This window comes from Budorcas taxicolor, chromosome 13 (genome assembly GCF_023091745.1).
Source record: "Budorcas taxicolor isolate Tak-1 chromosome 13, Takin1.1, whole genome shotgun sequence".
Taxonomy (NCBI): domain Eukaryota; kingdom Metazoa; phylum Chordata; class Mammalia; order Artiodactyla; family Bovidae; genus Budorcas; species Budorcas taxicolor.
This window is the reverse complement of record NC_068922.1, coordinates 62,296,447-62,316,846: the sequence shown is the minus strand read 5'-3', so window position 1 is coordinate 62,316,846 and position 20,400 is coordinate 62,296,447. Positions and strand designations below refer to the sequence as shown.

Sequence of the window (20,400 nt, the reverse complement as noted above, 5' to 3'; positions counted from 1 at the left end):
TCCTGAGCAGAGTGTTAGGGCTGAGGAAGATTGAGAAGCTGGAGGGAGAGAAGGAATGATGACCAGGTGGTGGAACAGCCTGGACAAAGGCTCAGCACTGACCCAAGTGGGCTACTGCTCAGGAGAAGTTCTGACTTGTGAGACCTCCTTGTGTACTTATGTGGGAGTTGGAATTGTCACAAAATACAGACAGAAAGGAAAACTCTAATCCCTTTGCTGTGGTCAGTAGGAGAGGAACAAGATTTGGAGGACACCAACTTCACATGAAATCTAGCTTTGCCTCTGACCAGCTGTGTGACCCTGGAGAAATTATTTCACCTCTCCTCTGGAGATTCACTTGCCACACATTCATTCCTCAAAAACCATTCACTGCATGAGATACAGTGTATAAACATTTAAGACATGGTTTCTCAACATTGTTGACAGTAATTCCAGTGTGTAGAGGCTGACATTCACTTGTGCTCACCAGTGTCAGACTCTGGTAAAGCACTTTCCACTCATTGGCTCATTGAATTTTCACATCAACACAACTAGGGAGGTTTTACTGTTAACTCCACTGTGGAAGTGATTGAACTGTGGTTCTGAGAGGTTAAGTAGGTTGCCTGAGATCACGCAGCTGGCAACAGCAGAGGCCATGTCATGCTCAGCTTTGTCCAACTTCTGACCTCACACTATGTCAGCAATCCCTGGCACAGCCTGAACTAATGTCTCTTGAGAGAGCTGGTCAAAGGCCCTTTGCTGCCCCAGGGGCTCAAGGACCCCTACAGTGACTTGACTTTGTGGGACATCCTTCAGACAGAAGGCACTTGAGTGAAGTAGCCACTGCTACAGGCCTCTGGGTGACCCTGGCTTATCTTATCAAGTCTCCCACGAGGACGACAGTGGTTCTTCCCACACAGAATTGCACACATCACAGAGACAGCTCCTTGGAAAAATGGGGAAATGTTCCCTGGACGTTTTGGCAGGAAAATCAGATGGCCTCCTGGAAAGGAGAGGCTGGGGGACCTTGAGGTGATAGCCTGGGTCAGTCCTCTGCAGAGGTGATGCAGCTGTAAGGGGTGCTCTGCTTCCCACTCCAAGGCCAAGGGGAAGCTGAGGGCTTGCCTGTTGAGGAGACAGAAGGGCCACAAGGGAACCTCATCAGTCCTGAGCAGGAGAGATCAAGGCCAGGACAGCGGGACCTGCTGGGGGCTGGGGAGAGGTGGCTGAGTACTGGGAGATGGGAAGTCACCTCTCTGAGCAGGGGATCCCACAGCCATGGGTTTAAATCCTAGTCCTGCCAGTTGCTACCCTGTCACCTCGACAAGCCACTCATCCTCTATGGCCCTCAGTTTCCAACAAGAGTTGTGTCTCCTGGCAGAAGTGTACTGTCAGGGAGTCATGAGGTCAGGTGTGCTAGTGAAGATAACCCTCCATAATGTTGGTGGTGTTAGCAGAAGCAGAATGATGCTGTCTCTACGCGACCTCAGGTCACCTTCTTGCCCATCCTGGACCTCAGTGTTCCCATTTGTAAGACAAGAAGGTAGGGCTGGATAATCCCAAATTCCCATCCAGCTTTGGATCCAGGTCTCTGCTGCCCTGATTGCCCATACTTCACCTTCCCTGAAATCCCAATGGAAGGAATGCAACAGGCCACAGAAGAGGTGCAGAAATGGCTTTTTATTGCTTGGGGTGGAGGGTGACGAGCATAGGGTGTCCTGATTGTGAGGAGTATCTGAGAGGTATCCTTGACTGGGCTCAGTTGTCATTCCTGCAGGATGGTGGCAGCACTGGCTGACCCAGAGGGAGACGGTACAGAGATTCAGTCAAGTCCCTGGGAACCAACTTGGAAGGAGACCCGGTGTGAGGCATGGACACCCCAGGACCCTTACTGGCTCCTGTGTTCATCAGGCACGGCTGCCAGAGTGCTTTCCCTGAAACCCTGTGAGCTGTGAGGCTCAGGGAGGGACTGGCACCTGTGGTTTGGGGTCTTTCTCTGGCACCTGGCACTGCCCCTCCTGCTCCCCTCACCCTCCCACCCCCTCAGCTTAGCAACAATGGCCGATGTGAAAAGACTGAGCAAGGCTCAGCGGAGCCAGGGTTCAGGGCTCAGCGTATGATCAGGATCGATCAGACTGAGATACAGTTTAGGTCTCTATCCATGACCAGCATCAAGGCTCAGTCAACAGCTGTGTTCTGGGCTCAGTTAGGGAGCAGAATCAAGTGCAGGCTGAATGTGTGATTTGGGGCCAGTGCTTGGTGTGACCAACATCGGGCTCAGTCTGTTACTAAGAAAGAAGAGAAGCCAAACTTCTCCCCAGGCTGCTGTGTGTGTGTGTGTCTGTGTGTGTCGGGATGGTGTTCATCCTCCCCCAGCCCAGGGTCCACAGCCCGGCCCTTACCAGCAGGCAGGCTTTGTAGTGGATTTCTTCAACTGTTCTCTTAATTTCCTTGTTGGAGGTTATAAACTTCCTCTGAAAGAATAAATCATTAGCAGTTCTCAGGCTCCAGCACTGGAATGCTGAATAGAAATCAAACACCAGTGACTGCCACCCTCCAGCAGGTCAGACTTGACAGCCATAGGACCTCTTACATGTCACTCCATCTCTCTGAGCCTCAGTTAGTTCATCTGTAAAATGGGTGTGATGCTATTACCCATCCCCACAGGGCATTGTAAGGATCCAAAGACATAGTGTTTCGGAAGCACCAAGTGATAACCCAAGGAACTGAGCTTGTGGCTGTTTTCTAGAAGGCCTGCCTCCAGGACGGTGACACTGTCACTCGCCCCATATCTGTTGTCCTGCAGCCCCAGTAACCAGTTATGCCAGAGACCTAGATCAAGGAAAGGCCCCAGGAGCTGGAGGTGAAGCCACAGCTCATCATAAGAGAAAAGAAAGGGGTGGTGTTTATTATCATTGCCTACTGGATATTACACTCTTTCTGTTTTTTCGTTAAATCCACTCATCAGCTCGGCCGTGTTTACAATCTCCTTTCACCTGTGAGGAACCCAAGGCTCAGAGAGGTGGAGCCAGTTCACCACTAACCCACAGTGGTTAAGTAGCAGATCCAGGATTTGAACCCAGATATAGCCTGTCCTCTTTCTCACATCATTCTGGGCAACAGGTTCTGCTGGCTTGACAAAGGAGGGTAGCGGAAACTCTCAGAGACCCACAGAGGCCATCAGTTTGCAGGGACCCCTCTCCAGACTTGCTCAGGATGAAGGGTCCTCAACTTCTCCAGGGTCCCCTGATCAACCTGCCAGTGCTGCAGACATAGAGCAGCCACGCCCCCTGAGGCTGCAGAGGGATCCCCCTCCCTGCAGGCTGTGGCTTACCAACGCGGTTCTTAACATAATCCGCATCCAGGCTTTCAAGGAGGCTGCGGACTAGTGGGCACACCTGAGGGTCACAAGGAGGGAAAGAGACACAGAGAGAGAGAAACGGAGAGAGAGAAGGAAGGAACGAGGTCGGGAGGTGAGGAGGAAAGGAGAAATGGGAGAAGAGGACTGATTATTATCTGCTGTGAGCACCCTGCCCACCACCCACAGAGATGCTCAGTACTGGGGGCCTCAGAACTTCTGACCCTTAGGATTCTAGAACAGTGGAAACCTAGGAGGCCCAAATCTGAGAACCAGAGGACACTAGAATCCTAAAACCTCAGAACATTAGAATCCTAGAAACTTAAAGAATCTAGACTTTTAACATTCCAGAACCCTGCACTCCTAGAAACACTGACCTCTAAATCTGAAAATTAATAGAGTTAAATGGAACAATAGAGAAATGGTTTTGTGTTTTTCCCAATTTTGTGTGTTTATAATTCCCTGAGAATGTGGCTTAAATGCAAATTATTGAGCAGCCGGTCTGGGGTAGGACCTGTAGTCTGCATTTCTAATGAGTGCCATGGGAGGTCAGTGCTGCTGGTCTGAGGAACACACTTTGAGCATGACTAAAGCCAGATCTGCAGCCTCCTTCTAGAGTGACTAATATAGAATCTTTGGAATTTGGGGTACATGGTACATATGGTATTTTTAGATGATACACATGAATCTAAACTACGGTATGTATAGTTTTGTATTTAGATGAATTAAAATTGTCCTCATTTAAGAAAAATATTAGCTAAAAGGCCTGCTGACAGTCCATGGGTATGGTAAATCATTCACGTATAGGACCAGAGATTTCAGCTCATTTCGGGCTCCTGCTCACCTCCTCCCCAGGCCAGGCTGAGTGAAGAGGAACAGGTAGCAATTCAGAGCCCAAAGGGAAGTTGGCCCCTCAGAAAGGAAAGTGTCCAGAGAGTACGGCCCAGCACAGAAAGTCACACCTGCCTCCACCAGGCCTGGCTCTGCACCCCCAGGAGTGGGGGACTCACCTCATACTCTGTTACCAGGACAACACCTCATTCACGAGGTTGGTCGCAAAGTTCAGAACCTCATTGAGCAGTCCAATGCGCCTGGAGAAGAGAGAAAACTGATAAAGCTCTGTGAAGCTGGCAGAGCAGCCAAGCAAGAGCAGTGGGAAGAGGGCAGAAGATGGTGGGGCATCGTGAAGTCAGATGACTTGAAACTCTACCAGGGGGATCATCACTTAGAACCCCATGGTTGACCAGCAGCCCACACCAATAGCTCATGAGAGTCTCATCACAACATTCAGACTTCATCCATCCATACATACATTCTATTATCCATCCATCCATCCATCCATTCTTCTATCCATACATCCACCCATTCTTCTATCCATCCATCCATCCATTCATCCAACCATCCATCCATCTACGCATCCATCCATTCTTGCATCCATCCATTCATCTAGTCATCCATTCATTCGTTTGTCAGCACATATTTAGAGAGCACTAACTATGTGCCTGGAACCAAGCCTGTCTGGGGACACAGTGATCAACAAACCACAAGCAGTTCCTAATGTGGTACCTAAATATTTGGCTGGCTTAAAGGTTCGTTTGGAGTTTTCTGTAACAGGCTAATGAAAAAAAAAAAAAAAAAAGATTTTTTGGCCAACCCAGTATTAATACGTTTTCCTAAGCCTGGCTCCTTCCCACCTTCAGCCCTCAGTGTAACTGTCACCTCCTCAGGGCAGCGCTCGTGACTGCTAGCCTATGGGAGGGCTTTGTGTCATAGCGCCCTGTTAAGTGTGCTGTTCTGCTCAGGGATGATTGCAACCAACATTTTCCTTCTGGGATCATTACTGTTGGACTGAATTCTCTCCTGTCTGCCCTTCCTTCCAGAGACTAAGCTCCACGAGAACAAGCTCCTTGCCCTCAGTCACCAGTAAATTCTCCAGAGCTCAGAATGGCAGCTGCCTGGCATAGAGCAGATACTCCACACATTTTTGTTGAAATAATAAATGAAACAAACCTACAATTGAATATAATGACAATTTTGACTGGTATTCAGAAGGGCGAGAGTAGAATCTTATGAGAGAGAGGAAGAGGAACCTTGTTTCAGGCCCTAAATGAGCAGACATACATGGAAAAGATGCAGGAAAGGTGTCCTAGGTGCCTGAGCAGCCCGTGTACAGGTCTTGAGTGGAAGGAGGTTGCCTGAGGCACAGAGCAAAAGTTAGCATCTCTGGGGCAGCGAGGGCAAGGTGTGGATCTAGGTCAGGTAGAGCCTAGATGGCCCTGGAAGGGCCTGAGACTCCACCTAAAGTGGAGAGAAAAGCCCCGTGAGGGTTTGGAGCAGTGTTTTACAGATACGGACACTGAGACCTGGAAGGCAGGATGATTTCCCTGGGGCTTGAGCCAGGCAGTGTCCAGCGGGGCTCAGGCATTCGGATTTATAGCTCAGTCTTCTAAGTGATGGTAGGCTGCAGAGCCTATATTTGGTCTGGGGGGGGGGGGGGGTCTTTAGTTAACCTGTGATCAGATCCCTTATTGAGGTAGGATGGACTGACTCTGCTCATGGCTCAGCGTTTTCCCCTGGGAGAACATCCTACCCCAGCCTTCAGCTTCAAGACCACTTCTCCTCTCAGCCATGACAAGGATCAGACTTTCTCCTTCCACCTTCTTCCCTGGGCTAAACATCCGCTTCCAAGCATACAGTTTATGACACAGTGTTGGTGGGTTACCAGAGATCAGCATTTTAAATGGGGAAGATTAGGTTTTCAAGATCTCATTTTGGGAATTTTCAGTGGGTAAAGGATGATTTGGGGACAGTCTGAAGTTAGAGTTCACGGTAGGCATTTAGTTCTCCTCTTATCCCTCCCAGCTAGAGGAAAGAAGGTAAACACAGTGAATTACTATTATTATCATTACTATTATTATCATTACTATTATTGAGGGACATTATGTAATATGAGAAGGGTCAGTTCTTCAAGTAGACGTAACAATGTTAAATGTGCAGGCATCTAATAACAGAGCTTCAAAATGCATGAAGTGAAAACACATAAAGTTGAAAGGTGAAATATAGAAATGCCCAGTTATGGTTGGAGAGGTCAGCATTCCTGTTTCAGTAAGGGGAAGAACCAAGAGACAGAGAGTCAGCATGGATATTATCATTACTGAGACCTTAGTATGTTCCAGGCTGTATGCTAAACACTCAGTTTCTCATTTGGCCAACAGAGGAGGCTATGAGTTAGGTATTATTACCATCTTCAGTTTACAGATATGAAAACTGAAGCTTCTAGAGGCTACATTGATACCAAAACCACAAGTTAGTGGCAAAGCTAACTTGACTCCAGTGTCAGACCTCTTCTTTGCCAAACTCTGCTCCCTCTCAGGTAAGGAATAGGGCTAAAATTTCTGGGTCCCAACTCCTCTAAGATCCCCGCTCTGCTGAGACATGGGACCTGACCTGCCCAGCACGGTGAGTGAGATGCTATGTTGATCGTTGTTGCATTCTTCCACGACCACCTTGTAAATATCAGTGTCTTCAACAGTTTCAATGCTGACACGAAACTGGAGGACCAAGTCGAGGGCCAAGTCGACAATCTCACCCAACACAGGCCTGTGGGGAAATACGTTCACAGTGAACAGAGAGCAAGAAGTCCCTTCACATTGTCCACTTTAGTCTCTCTCTTGTGTGGACATTACATGGGATGTCTATGGACAAGGACAGGGAAACCTGGTGTGCCACAGTCCATGGGGTCTCAAAGATTCGGACAGGACTTAGTGAATGAACAACAAACGAACAAGGTCAAAATAGCCTGTATTCTTTATGGAATCTACATTCTTACATTAGGGTTTTTTCTCCTGGGCAGAGTGTTTGCCTTATGCGAAATTTTTATAGGGTATCACACTGATAATTAAAATTAAAAAAAGATTTAACATTTCGTTAGCAAAATACTATGTTAGATATTTCCAAAAAAATATTTTGCCTGGATTAATCCGTTTAATTTCGACAGCAATTCCATGAGAAAGAAGTACTATCATTATCTTTGTTTTCTGAATGAAGAAATGGTTTAGAGAAGTTTAGCAGCTACTTCAAGATCTCATAATTAATAAATGGTGAAGTCAGTGCACTTTAATTTATAAGACTCTTCTATGTATCTCCATTTCCCTATCTCTTTGTACCTTCAAAGGAATTAAAATATTTAGAAATTATATTTTGCCTATAATTTTCATATGCCCTTCATTACATACTGTTCACTGCTATATGGCCCATAATGGTCACTGCTTTTAAAGAGAATCTGGAGAGACAAAATGATGTTGGAGGAAACTTTCCCAAAGTGTTATGCGTTCATGTCTTCTCAATTCTCAAGTTTTATGATTAGATAAGTGCCTGGTTCCAGACCGGAGACCTATTGGCCATAGCTCACTGCATCTCCCAAACCTCGGATTCTAAGCCATACTCACAGTTTCACGTTGACATTTGCAGTGATGGGGATTTTCACGTTAGCACTGCTGTCAGAAGTCGCTTCTAATGTGAGATCCAGGATGTGAAGATTGCTGATTTTCACCCTGTGCAAAAAACACAATTCACCCTTTCATTCCTCTTGACAGCTATTGCTGGGGCTCTTCTCTGCCAGTGTTGTGCTGAGCATTTGAGCCTTATGGACCTTGCCTGCTTTGATCCTCATGAGAGCCCTGCTCAGGGGTTGGATTCTCTCCACTGGATGGCATGACAGACTGAGGATCAGACAGCTGTGACTTCCCTCAAGACTTCAAGGGCGAATATGTTCCAGAGCCAGAATTTGCTTTGCTTTCTTTTTCTCTTTTTTAAAATAAATTTATTTATTTTAATGGGAGGCTAATTACTTTACAATATTGTATTGGTTTTGCCATACATCAACATGAATCCACCACGGGTGTACATGCGAGACAGCAAAAGAGACGCAGATGTACAGAACAGTGTTTTGGACTCTGTGGGAGAGGGCAAGGGTGGGATGATTGGGGAGAATGGCATTGAAACATGCGTAATATCATATAAGAAATGAAGCACCGGTCCAGGTTCGATGCTTTCTCTTTTTAAATTGATATATAGTTGCTTTGCAATATTGTGTGAGGTCCAGATGTGGGGTTTCCATGGTGCTTCAGAGGGTAAAGAAACTGCTTGCAAAGCAGGAGACCAGGGTTCAATCCCTGGGTTGGGAAGATCCCGTAGAGAAGGAAATGGCAACCTGCTCCAGGATTCTTGCTTAGAGAATTCATGAACAGAGCCTGGTGAGCTACAGTCCTTGGGGTCACAATGAGTCAGACACAGCTGAGCTACCAACACTTTCACTTTTCATTAGGTTAAGATGTACAGCAAAGTGATTCAGATATATAGATATAGATATAGAGAGAAAGAAAGATAGACATATAAATATATAGGTATTTTTATTTCAGATTCTTTCCCCTTATAGGTTTACAAAATACTGCATATAGCTCCCTGTGTTATATAGTAGGTCCTTGTTGGTTGTCTGTGGCATATATAGTAGTGTGTATATATTTATGCCAAACTCATAATTTATCCTCCACACTGCTTTCCATTATTGTAATCATGAGTTTTTTTTTTTTATGTTCAAGAGTCCGATTTGTATAAGTTCTTTTGTATCATATTTTAGATTTCATATATTAGTGGTATTATCTATGATATATGTCATTTTTTCTTTAACTTACTTCATTTAGTATGATTATCTCTACATCCATCCATTTGTTGCTTTAAGTGTCATTATTTCATTCCTTTTTATGCAGAGCCAGAATTAGAACCCGGAACTGCTTGACTCCCAGCCTTCATGTGTGGGGTCATCTATGTGGTGTAAATTCTAGTTTCCTCTCTCCTGAGACCATTTCGATTTGTATACTCAGCTATGTTCAGAGAAGAAAAGTCTTATTCCTTGGGAATGGGACTTTAGGCACCATCAAACTGGTAGAGGTGGGGGTGAAGCCAACCTTCATCCTGACCCTGAAATCACAGAAGGAGAATGCCCAAACTCATGAGATCCAAATGGACCCCACAGACCTGACTCTAATTTTCGATGCTCTGGTAGAATTGCCCTCAGACCACTTCTGCTCTGCAAGATGGGGGATCTTCCCAACCAAGGGATTGAACCCAGGTCTCCCACATTGCAGGCAGATTCTTTAGAAGCTGAGCCACCAGGGAAACCCAAGAATGCTGGAGTGGGTAGCATTACCCTTCTGCAGTGGATATTCCCCACCCAGGAATAGAACTGTGGTCTCTTGCATTGCAGGCAAATTCTTAACCAACTGAGCCACCAAGGAACCCCTCTGCAAGAACACGCAAGGTTTATTCATCTTTTTGCCTTTGATATTAAACTCATGTCCCCAAAGAGACGTGTTCTCTTTCCTTGGAATAAATAAAGCCAAATGAAGCAACTCACCCCGTAAGTCTGTACACTACTTGAAAAATTCCTGAAATGAGTTGTTCCAGTAAGTTCTTAGTTTCCTCAGTATTCTCCTGGGCTTCCGCAGTATTGGACTCCTGGGGCAATGTGAAGACAGTCTTCAGTTGCTGAAAAATAGCTGCAAAACAGTCTCCATTTAGTGTGGTCACAAACTCCTAGGCACCAGGTACCAAATGGGAATACTTGCCTGTATTAAGTCACTTAATCCTTATAACAACTCCACAGAGGAGGTATTAGCAATATCTGCATTTTCAAATGAGTAAATAAAGGATCAAAAGTTTAAGAAATAGATCTAAGTCACACACTAGGAGACCTTGATCTTTCCACACTGCCTTCACTCCAATATATACTCATTATTCATCAAAAGAGCAATCAACCCACTGAGCAGGCAATAGATATTGATTCCACATTAACTTCTAGTAGTGAAGCACTAAAGAGCTGCTCCTCCAAACCAAGTAAACTTAGAATAGAATAAGAAATGGAAAATCTAGAGTCAAAGAAAATACATGGATCTAAATCATGCAAGTGGCAGATAGGAGTCCCTAAATGACAGCTTTGCATACAGCCTAGAAAGAGATGACTCATACAGAAGAACAAGGACAGAGAGCTCTAACTGACAGAGAAAGAGGGATTTGAGATAGGAAGTGACTTGGCAGATGTAGAATGGCACATTTGAAAAATATTAAGAAAATCTCTAGAAAATAATTCAAGTGAGAAAAAAAAAAAAACAGGAAAGAACTAGCCCAAAGAGTTCAAAAAAGCTAAAAAAAATGTACATAATCAGTGTACTGCAACGTGACTTTGTGATGGACAGTGAAAGTGAAGTCGCTCAGTTGTGTGCGACTCTTTGCGACCCCGTGGACTGTAGCCCGCCAGGCTCCTCTGTCCATGGGATTCTCCAGGCAAGAATAGTGGAGTGGGTTGCCATTTCCTTCTCCAGGGGATCTTCCCAACCCAGGGATTGAACCCGGGTCTCCTAAATTGTAGGCAGACACTTAATCCTCTGGGCCACCAAGGAACTTAGTTATAATGATGCAGTGATGGAAACTACATCTGGTCCTACATCTTAGTAGGTGACTGTGATGCAGACACTTCTGCTTCTGAGCTCAGTTTTATCAGCAGTAAAGATGGAAATTGGGTCCCTCCCATATCTTTCAGGTTGCCAGGAATTCTTGGTGGCTCAGATGGTAAAGAATCTGCTTCCAGTGCAGGAGACCTGTGTTCAGTCCCTGAGTCGCGAAGATCCCCTGGAGAAGGAAATGGCAACCCACTCCACTGTTCTTGCTTTGAGGATTCCATGGACAGAAGAGCCTGTCAGGATACAGTCTATGGGGTCAAAAAGAGTTGGACACAACTGAGCGATTATCACTCAGTCACTCTCAAGCCCTGGCAAGTTTTGAAGGGCAATCATTTTCACAAGTGAGCTTCTCCTATAAAAACTGTTTAGCAATGTGCTTCGAAAAACTGAAAAGAAGGCCAAGTTTTTTCAAGAAATCATAATTACAAGGAAATATGATTCACTAGAAAGGTAGGTAATTTTAAAGCTATCTAGGCTAGGTAGGAATCCTTTTGCAATTAGTTAATCCAAAATCACTGCAAATGGTGATTGCAGCCATGAAATTAAAAGACGCTTACTCCTTGGAAGAAAAGTTATGACCAACCTAGATAGCATATTGAAAAGCAGAGATATTACTTTGCCAACAAAGGTTCGTCTAGTCAAGGCTATGGTTTTTCCAGTGGTCATTGATGGACGTGAGAGTTGAACTGTGAAGAAAGCTGAGCGCTGAAGAACTGATGCTTTTGAACTGTGGTGTTGGAGAAGACTCTTGAGAGTCCCTTGGACTGAAAGGAGATCCAACCAGTCCATTCTGAAGGAGATCAGCCCTGGGATTTCTTTGGAAGGAATGATGCTAAAGCTGAAACTCCAGTACTTTGGCCACCTCATGCGAAGAGTTGACTCATTCGAAAAGACTCTGATGCTGGGAGGGATTGGAGGCAGGAGGAGAAGGGGACGACAGAGGATGAGATGGCTGGATGGAATCACCGACTCGATGGACATGAGTTTGGGTGAACTCTGGAGTTGGTGATGGACAGGGAGGCCTGGCGTGCTGCAATTCATGGGGTTGCAAAAAGTTGGACACGACTGAGCAACTGAAATGAACTGAACTGAACTGAATACAAATTACTATGAAAATTGAGTGACCCAACAGAAGAATATGCTACAAAAATAAATTAAATATTTAAGTTTCAGTACATAAATGACTAACAAAATATGAAAAAATGAGTGAATTCACTCATAATTAGAGAAATGAAGAGATCATTTAGAACTTTTCATCTGTGAGACTGGCAAATTTCAGTTGTCCAAACTAATGCTGTCAAGAGAGTAGGAAAAAAGATACTCTCAGAGATAGTTGGAGAAACTATTAACATAGGGAATTATTTGTCAATATCTGCTGCAATTTAAAATATGCATACCTTTTGAACTTTTGAAATGTCACTTTGAGAATCTTATCCAATAAATATATTAGCACATTTTATGATGAAATAAGATGTAGATCAATATTCAGTTAAGAAATACCTGTTTCTAGAAAAATGATAAACAAACGAACCAGGAACCAGTTAGTCATCTCTCTTAGTAAACCACCCCTAAGGAGCAGCCCCTGCTGGCAGCCTTTGCTAATACAGACATAGTAAGTAGGAAGCAAGCTCCTAGGTGCCACTGATACCCGTTGTTGACTCACTTTGAAGTGTACTGTCAAGGTTGTCAAGTCCTTTCTCAAGACCAGTTTTCAGCTTCCTCAGAACATCCTTGCCAAAACTGTCGAAAAGAGATGCTGAGGTCCCGGCAAGCAGGCCGCACAAAAGAACAAGTTTCCAAAGCTGAAACATCTTTTCCTGACACCTGGACAGTCATGGGAAGATCAGGAGTGAGAATTACCCACAGGGAAACGGGATCTTGGATGAGCACCTATCACTCTGACACTCAGCAGTCCTTGAAGATAGACGTGGTTATCTCCTCTCTTACAGATGCGCTGCTGCTGCTGCCAAGTCACTTCAGTGGTGTCTGACTCTCTGCGACCCCATAGATGTGCAGCCCAGGTCAAAAAGCTAGAGAAACTTTCTTGCCCAGAGATAAACAACCAGTGGATGAAGGCTCTGCTATGTGAGAAGAGACACTTGACTCCAAGTCAAGTCTCTTTACAAGTGGTCCTTGGCACATGCTGATTCCTCTGCTTGGAACTTTTCCCTCTTCTCTCATTTTAAGCTGAGTCACTTTTACTAACTTTCCAGCTTCAGTAGAACATCATGTCCTCTAGACCTCTCCCCAGAGTCTAGGTTATGAGGCCCCACTCCACCGTCTTGCTGCCTTCATTCACTGTTCAGAGTCCTGGGTAGCAATTAGTGACGACTTGACTGCCTTTCCCACCCACCTGTGAATGGCTTAGAGCAGGGATTGTGACTTATTTCATGGTTGAATTCCCAACTCATAGTAAAAAAAACTGCACCTAGGACCGTGTTAGTGTTAGTCACTCAGCTGTGTCTGAGTCTTTGTGACCCCATGGACAGTGCCTGCCAGTCTCTCTATCCACAGGACTCTCCAGGCAAGAATACTGGAATGGGTTGCTGTGCCCTCCTCCAGGGGAACTTCCTGACCTAGGGATCAAACCCATGTCTCTTATGTCCCCAGGACTGGCAGGAGGGTTCTTTACCAAGCACCTGGTACAGTACAACAAAATAAAGCTTGCAGATTAAAAATATGAACAAATAAGTGGGCACCACATTATGACACTACATTCATCAATTTGACACTTCTGCTTATTGAATCTATTCCTTAATTTTCTCTATTCAAAATATTAGTTAATTCAAAAGTCCTATCCCCTGCCTTTTCCCCTATAGGGTTCTGAAGGGATTCTCTGGTGGCTCAGATGGTAAAGACTGCAATGCAGAGATCCGGATTCAATCCCTGGCTCAGGAGATCCCCTGGAAAAGGAAATGGCAAACTGCTCCAGGATTCTCATCTGGAGAAATCCATGGATAGAGGAGCCTGGTGAGCTACTGGCCATGGGGTTGCAAAGAGTCAAGCACAACTGAATGACTAACACCTTCACCTTCACCCCTATGCTTCTTGTCCCCCCAAAATTCTGTAGGCCTCCATGTGGAGTGAAATCAAGAGGGAAACCCACCAGTCACAGGTTTGAAGAAATATACTTACAAAGTCCTTGCTCCTCTGCAGAGCCTTCTGGAATTCTGCTGGGTGGTGATGGCCCATAACTTATATTGGTGGCGATGGGGTGGGAAGCTGCCCCCAGAAACAAGCTCTGTGTCCAGAGCCATTCAAGGGGACTCCAGTGAAAATAACTCCTGTCCAGAGTGAACAGGAAGACTTCCAAAACAAAGGTCACTCAGGTTGCTTCAACTGGATGGCTATGGAGAGGACTTTGTGCCAGGACTAAGAGCAGCTTCTCACGGAGCCTCCAGATACCAAGCTGGTAGCCATGCATGTTGGGGGCAGGGGTAAATACTGAGATGAATTGGAGAATTTCTGGTGATGGTGATCATAGTGATCATTAGCTTAATTTTATCAGTACTTGGAAACTCAGGCTCAGAGAGGGAAAGCAGTCAGCATGTAAGAGAGGGACAGAGATGGGGCTAGACGTGCAGCCCATGGCATCAGGGTCAGTGACCACTGAGGTCATTCATCCCCAACCATCTCTTGTTTCTGAGCACTTTCCATAGCATCCCTCACAGTGGAACCAGCTTCAGGAAAAATGTTGCAATCAGTCTGCTCAGGACCCACCCTCCCCATCTGCCCACTCCATTGAGTCAGTAGAGTTTCTCCTGAGAGTGAATATAGTCTGCCTCCGTATATATCCCCATATGTGCGGTATCCCTCTGCACACTAGCCCCCAATTCCTCTACTCTCTGTGCAGCTGCCAGAACGTAAACCTCTCACCTTAAACCAAAGTCCCAACATGGCACTTTGTCATCTGCTCACTGCCACCCGAAACTCACCTATCTCTCTCTCATGGCCCTACTGTCTTCCCTCTTTTCCAGGAAAATATCAGATTCATTGCTGGCTTGGCCCTCTGCACAGATCATTCCCTCTTTATAAAGATCTGCTCTTGGGAGGGGGTTTCAGGATGGGGAACACATGTACACTCATAACTGATTATTCAAAGACAAGCGGTGATACAAGTCTAAAAATTTGTGAAGTCAGGACTTACTGTGAGTTTGAATGTCAGGACTCAACTCACACTGGCTTCAAGAGCAGATTTTTAAAAAATTAATTTACTTAGTTTAATTGGAAGCTACACATGAAATGAACCCAGCGTATTTTCCTCCTCCACTTCACATCTTTTCAGTTTGCTGAAATTTTCTGCTTGGGCAATAGCTTTTAAAGAAAGAGATTAAATAAAACCATCGAATAAGTTTGTTTAAACTGTGGATGCCTGACCTCCACCCTATTTACTTAGGGCCAGGGCCTCCAGGGTGGCTGGACCGAAATGGAGTTATCTGGACAAAGGTGGCTCAAAGGTACTTTTGACTTTGAGTTCTAAGAGCTATGATCCCCACACCATCCTCTAGATCCCACCTCTGCCTAGACTTGACCACACAACACTAGGTGCTTATCCTGCTTCATCTTGTGTCCCCTCATTAGCAGTCAGGCACGGGTGTTACTAGCCTCATTTCTTGACTGAGGGGCATGAGGTTCACAATAGGGGATGACTTTCTCAAGGCCATGCAGTTTGGAAAGGGCCAGAGCTGGAAAGTGCACCCAGTTCTGCATCCTCTCCCACCGGGATAGGCTGCTCCCACTCTCGGCCTCTGGGGCAGCAGTGAGTCGTGCTCTTTGGCCGCAGTGTTTAGAACCCTATTGGCCCAAGCCAATGCGTGGCCTGGGCTTGGCACTGCAGCTCTACTTCCACCCTTGGCTCTCATGACAACCCCCTAAGGAGGTCTGGAAGCCCCGTTTTCCAGTTAAGGAAACTGAGATTTAGGAAAGAGGTGACTGACCCAGGCTCAAAATGACAAGAACCTAACATTTGTGTTCTCAGGGAAGGACCTTTCACTGAGATCACATTGAGGCCAGCTGGTCAGTCAGGAGAGTCCTTAGGTTTGAACAACTTGTTTACTTCTTGACCTCTGCTGTTTGGGTTGGTTGTAATGCCTGGTGCATTGGGCATATGTCAGCCAGGAACACCCAGTCCAGGAAGCACAGATGGGTGCCCACATGGCATTAGGCTGGTAGCACTGGATAGAGAGCTCAGGTCTCCCAGGGACAGTGTCCTCCATTCACCCAAACACACCTCAGCACAGACCTGTAACCCTGTCCTTGACTTGAACGCAGGCAGGGCCGAGTAGTGGTAAAGCCAGAGGTTTGGAGAGCTAGTGTTCCTTATGCTGATTCTGGTCCGTCATCAGAGCACAGGGAAAATGCCCAGTCCTGTGGCAGGAACATGAGGATGCCATCCAGTAGAGCCTCGGACTGGTCAGCAGACTCACCTCACAGGCTGTCAGCACCCAGATCTGCAAATGTCTGAAGCCCCTCCTCCCCTGGTTGTGGGCACAGAGCTGAGGATTGTGCAGAAATCTTGTGCAGAGACTTGTCCCAGCTCAGGAACATGGCCCAAGGGACTGAGTGTGACATAGTGACCTCAGACCTGGTGTTGGCCCCAAAGCTTCAGCCTCCTCATTGGAAAATGGTGAGACAACTCCATGCCAAGTGGCAAAATGGAAATTGCATACCCCAGCTCTGGGAAGACAAAATACAGTCTTGAAGTACTCCTTTGCAGTTTGGAATCAATCTGTTGTCCCATGTCCGGTTCTAACTGTTGATTCTTGTCCTGCATACAGATTTCTCAGGAGGCAAGTAGGGTGTCTGGTATTCCCATCTCTTTAAGAATTGTTCACATCTTGTTGCAATCTGCATAGTCAAAGGCTTTGGCGTAATTAATAAAGCAGAAGTAGATGTTTTTCCGGATCTGTCTTGCTTTTTCAATAATCCAAAGGATGTTGGCACTTTGTCCATCTGGTTCCTCTGCCTTTTCTAAATCCAGCTTGAACATCTGGAAGGTTATGGTACACATACTGTTGAAGTCTCTCAGAGAATTTTGAGCGTTGCTTCGCTAGTGTGTGAGGTGAGTGCAATTGTGCAGCAGTTTGAACATTCTTTGGCATTACCTTTCTTCGGGATTACAATGAAAACTGATCTTTTCCAATCCTGGGGCTGCTGCTGAGGTTTCCAAATTTGCTGGCATATTGAGTGCAGCACTTTCACAGCATCATCTCAGGATCTGAAATAACTCAACTTGAATTCCATTGCCTCCACTAGCTTTATTTGTAGTGATTCTTCCTAAGGCCCACATGACTTCACATTCCAGGATGTCTGGTTCTAGGTGAGTGATCATACCATCCTGGTTATCTGGGTCATGAAGATTTTTTTATATACTTTTTCTGTTTATTCTTGTCACCACTTCTTAATATCTTCTGCTTCTGTTAGGTCCATACCATTTCTGTAATTTATTGTGCCCATCCTTGCATGAAAAGTTCCTTTGGTATCTCTAATTTTCTCAAAGAGATCTCTAGTCTTTCCCATTCTATTGATTACCTCTCCATGCTATTCTTTGGAACTCGGCATTCAAATGAATATATCTTTCCTTTTTTCCTTTGTCTTTAGCTTCCCTTCTTTTCTCAGCTATTTGTAAGGCCTCAGACAACCATTTTGCATTTTTGCCTTTCTTTTTCTTGGGGATGGTCTTGCTCTCTGCCTCCTGTACAATGTTATGAAACTCCATGCATAGTTCTTTGGACACTCTATCAGATCTAATTCCTTGAACCTATTTGTCACTTCCACTTTATAATTGTAATGGATTTGATTTTGGTCATACCTGAATGCTCTAGTGATTTTCCCTACTTTCTTCAATTTCAGTCTGAATTTTGCATTATCTGAGCCACAGTTGCTCCCAGTCTTGCTTTTGCTGATTGTATAGAGTTTTTCTATTTTTGCTTGCAAAGAATATAGTCAATCTGATTTTGGTATTGACCATTTGGTTATGTCCATGTGTAGGGTCTTCTCTTGTGTTGTTGGAAGAGGCTGTTTGCTATGACCAGTGAATTCTCTAGGCAAAATTCTATTAGCATTTGCCCTGCTTCATTCTGTACTCCAAGGCCAAATTTGCCTGTTACTTCAGGTATCTCTTGACTTCCTACTTTTGCATTCCAGTTCCCTATGATGAAAGGATATATTTGGGGGGTATTAGTTCTAGAAAGTCTTATAGGTCTACATAGAACCGTTCAACTTCAGTTTCTTCAGCATTACAGATTGGGTCATAGACTTGGATTACTGTGATGTTGAATGGTTTGCCTTGGAAATGGACAGAGATCATTCTGTCATTTTTGAGACTGCACCCAAATACTGCATTTCAAACTCTTTTGCTGGCTATGAGGGCTACTCCAAAAAGTTGGCTTAAAACTCAACATTCAAAAAACTAAGATCATGGCATCTGGTCCCATCACTTCATGGTAAATAAATGGGGAAACAATGGAAACTGTGACAGACTCTACTTTTGTGGGCTCCAAAATCACTGGAAGTGGAAAGCGCAGCCATGAAATTAAAAGATATTTGCTCCTTAGAAGAAAAGCTATGACCAATGTAAACAGCATAGTAAAAAGCAGAGACATTACATTGCCAACAAAAGTCTGTCTCGTCAAGCTATATTTTTTCCAGTAGTCATATGAATGTGAAAATTAGACCATATAGAAAGCTGAGCACTGTAGAATTGATGCTACTAAACTGTGGAGTTGGGGAAGACTCTTGAGAGTTCCTTGGACTGCAAGGAGATCAAACCAGTCAATCCTAAAGGAAATCAGCCCTGAATATTCATTGGATGGACTGATGCTGAGGCTGAAACTCCAATACTTTGGCCACCTGATGAGAAGGACTGACTCACAGGAAAAGACCCTGGTGCTGGGAAAAATTGAAGGCAGAAGGGGGTGACATAAGAGGATGAGATGGTTGGATGGCTGCCGGGGTCCAGCCCCGGTGGATCCAGGGTGATTTGAAGGTGGGGACGGAGTCGGCGTCCTGGAAAAAACTTATTTAATTACAGATATAGAGGGAGATTAGAAACAGATAGTGTAGTAGGAGAACTAGTGGAGAAAAGAGGCTGAATAACTGGTTTACATGGAATACCAATCACCACCTACGTAGGCCACAGGCGTCTTTCCATTCTCCCGAAGGAGAGGAGGCACTGAGGCCTCCCCGGTCTGATCTCAGAAGCCCAGGCAGAATTAGCAGGCTTGGTGAGTACCCACATTTCAGATGGGAATTCAGCCAGGAAAACGGGGAGCAAGAAAGAAACGACACGGGGGAATCAGTCTTTCCAGAAACTGATCCGATTTCTTTATTTTTCAGGTTTGTTTATATACCTTTTTGTTATACATAGAGATGAATACAGAGTCACGCGGGGGTCAGCAGACCTGACCCTTGTCACAATCAGGTACTTCATATAAAATTATACAAAGGTCTTATGAATTTCATCATCTTTTAGCCATGAGGTCCGCTGACATTTTATGGCCCTTTCTGATACCGGTCAGTTAACCAGAAAACTTATTTTTCCAGGGGTGATTTTTTCTTAAATCAGGCGCCACCCTCCAAATAAAGTTGCATTTCTATAGGGTGAGGGTGTAGTGAGTTACAATCAAGAAAGGAATTTACTTAACCTAAGGTTTAACATGATTAATCTTAAAGGTTAATACTTATTTATATGCTAGCTATATTCATTATGCTGCTGCTGCTGCCAAGTCGCTTTAGTCGTGTCCGACTCTGTGCGACCCCATAGACGGAAGCCCACCAGGCTCCTCCGTCCATGGGATTTTCCAGGCAAGAGTACTGGAGTATAAGGGTAGGAATATGGAGATTTAGCAGCAAATATTGGCTCAACAAATGTAAACCCTTCACCAATGTTCCCCTTAAGATCTATTTAGTTTTAAGATAGTGATAAAGTTACATTTTAGCATAGTGATTTATAGTGATTTATAACAAAGTACAGTGATCTATAACAAAAGAGAAGATTCATTAACTCAAAAAGTCTAGTATTGCTAACATCAAAAACTACTGTATTTCCTTTTCTATATTCCAAATACATTGATTAATATATTCCCAGGTGCCTAAGGATATGGAGGCCTGGCAGCAATCATTGACTTATCAATGAAAAAAGCCCTATGCTAATACTCCAAACTCTGTGCTGTTTATGGCTGAGAGGCTGTCACACAAGCTAGGCTGTCAGCAGAGAGGTTTGACCTGAGACATCCTTGTCACACCCAGGGCAGGGAATTAGCAGTAATTATTGGCAGGACAAATGAAAAAACCCTTCACCAATGTAATTCCTAATCAACCTACTAATACTATACTAATGATCTTCTAACTTCTCAAAAGAGTCTGTATTTAGAAAGTTTTAAAACATCCCGTGCCTCTCACTGTTGGGAGGCTGTAAACAATCACATGCGGCCGGATGAGCCTGATGAGGCAGGCCAGAGAACCTCCAGAGTTCGTAAGTTGAAACACTCTTATCACGCCCAGCAATTTGTATTAACTGGAGCTGCAAGTTAACTCCTTCTCTGA

General features: G+C 44.8%; 1 protein-coding gene across 1 annotated transcript; it reads right to left on the bottom strand.

The window, feature by feature from the left end:
* Positions 1-4,358: 4,358 nt before the first annotated feature.
* Positions 4,359-12,665, bottom strand: LOC128058665 (short palate, lung and nasal epithelium carcinoma-associated protein 2B-like). Its single transcript, XM_052651158.1, has 5 exons — positions 12,518-12,665; positions 9,753-9,894; positions 7,786-7,890; positions 6,785-6,937; positions 4,359-4,428 (listed from the first exon to the last, which is right to left on the bottom strand). Exons 1-5 carry the CDS (start codon positions 12,663-12,665, stop codon positions 4,359-4,361), a joined length of 618 nt encoding a protein of 205 aa, XP_052507118.1.
* Between the last annotated feature and the right edge of the window lie 7,735 nt (positions 12,666-20,400).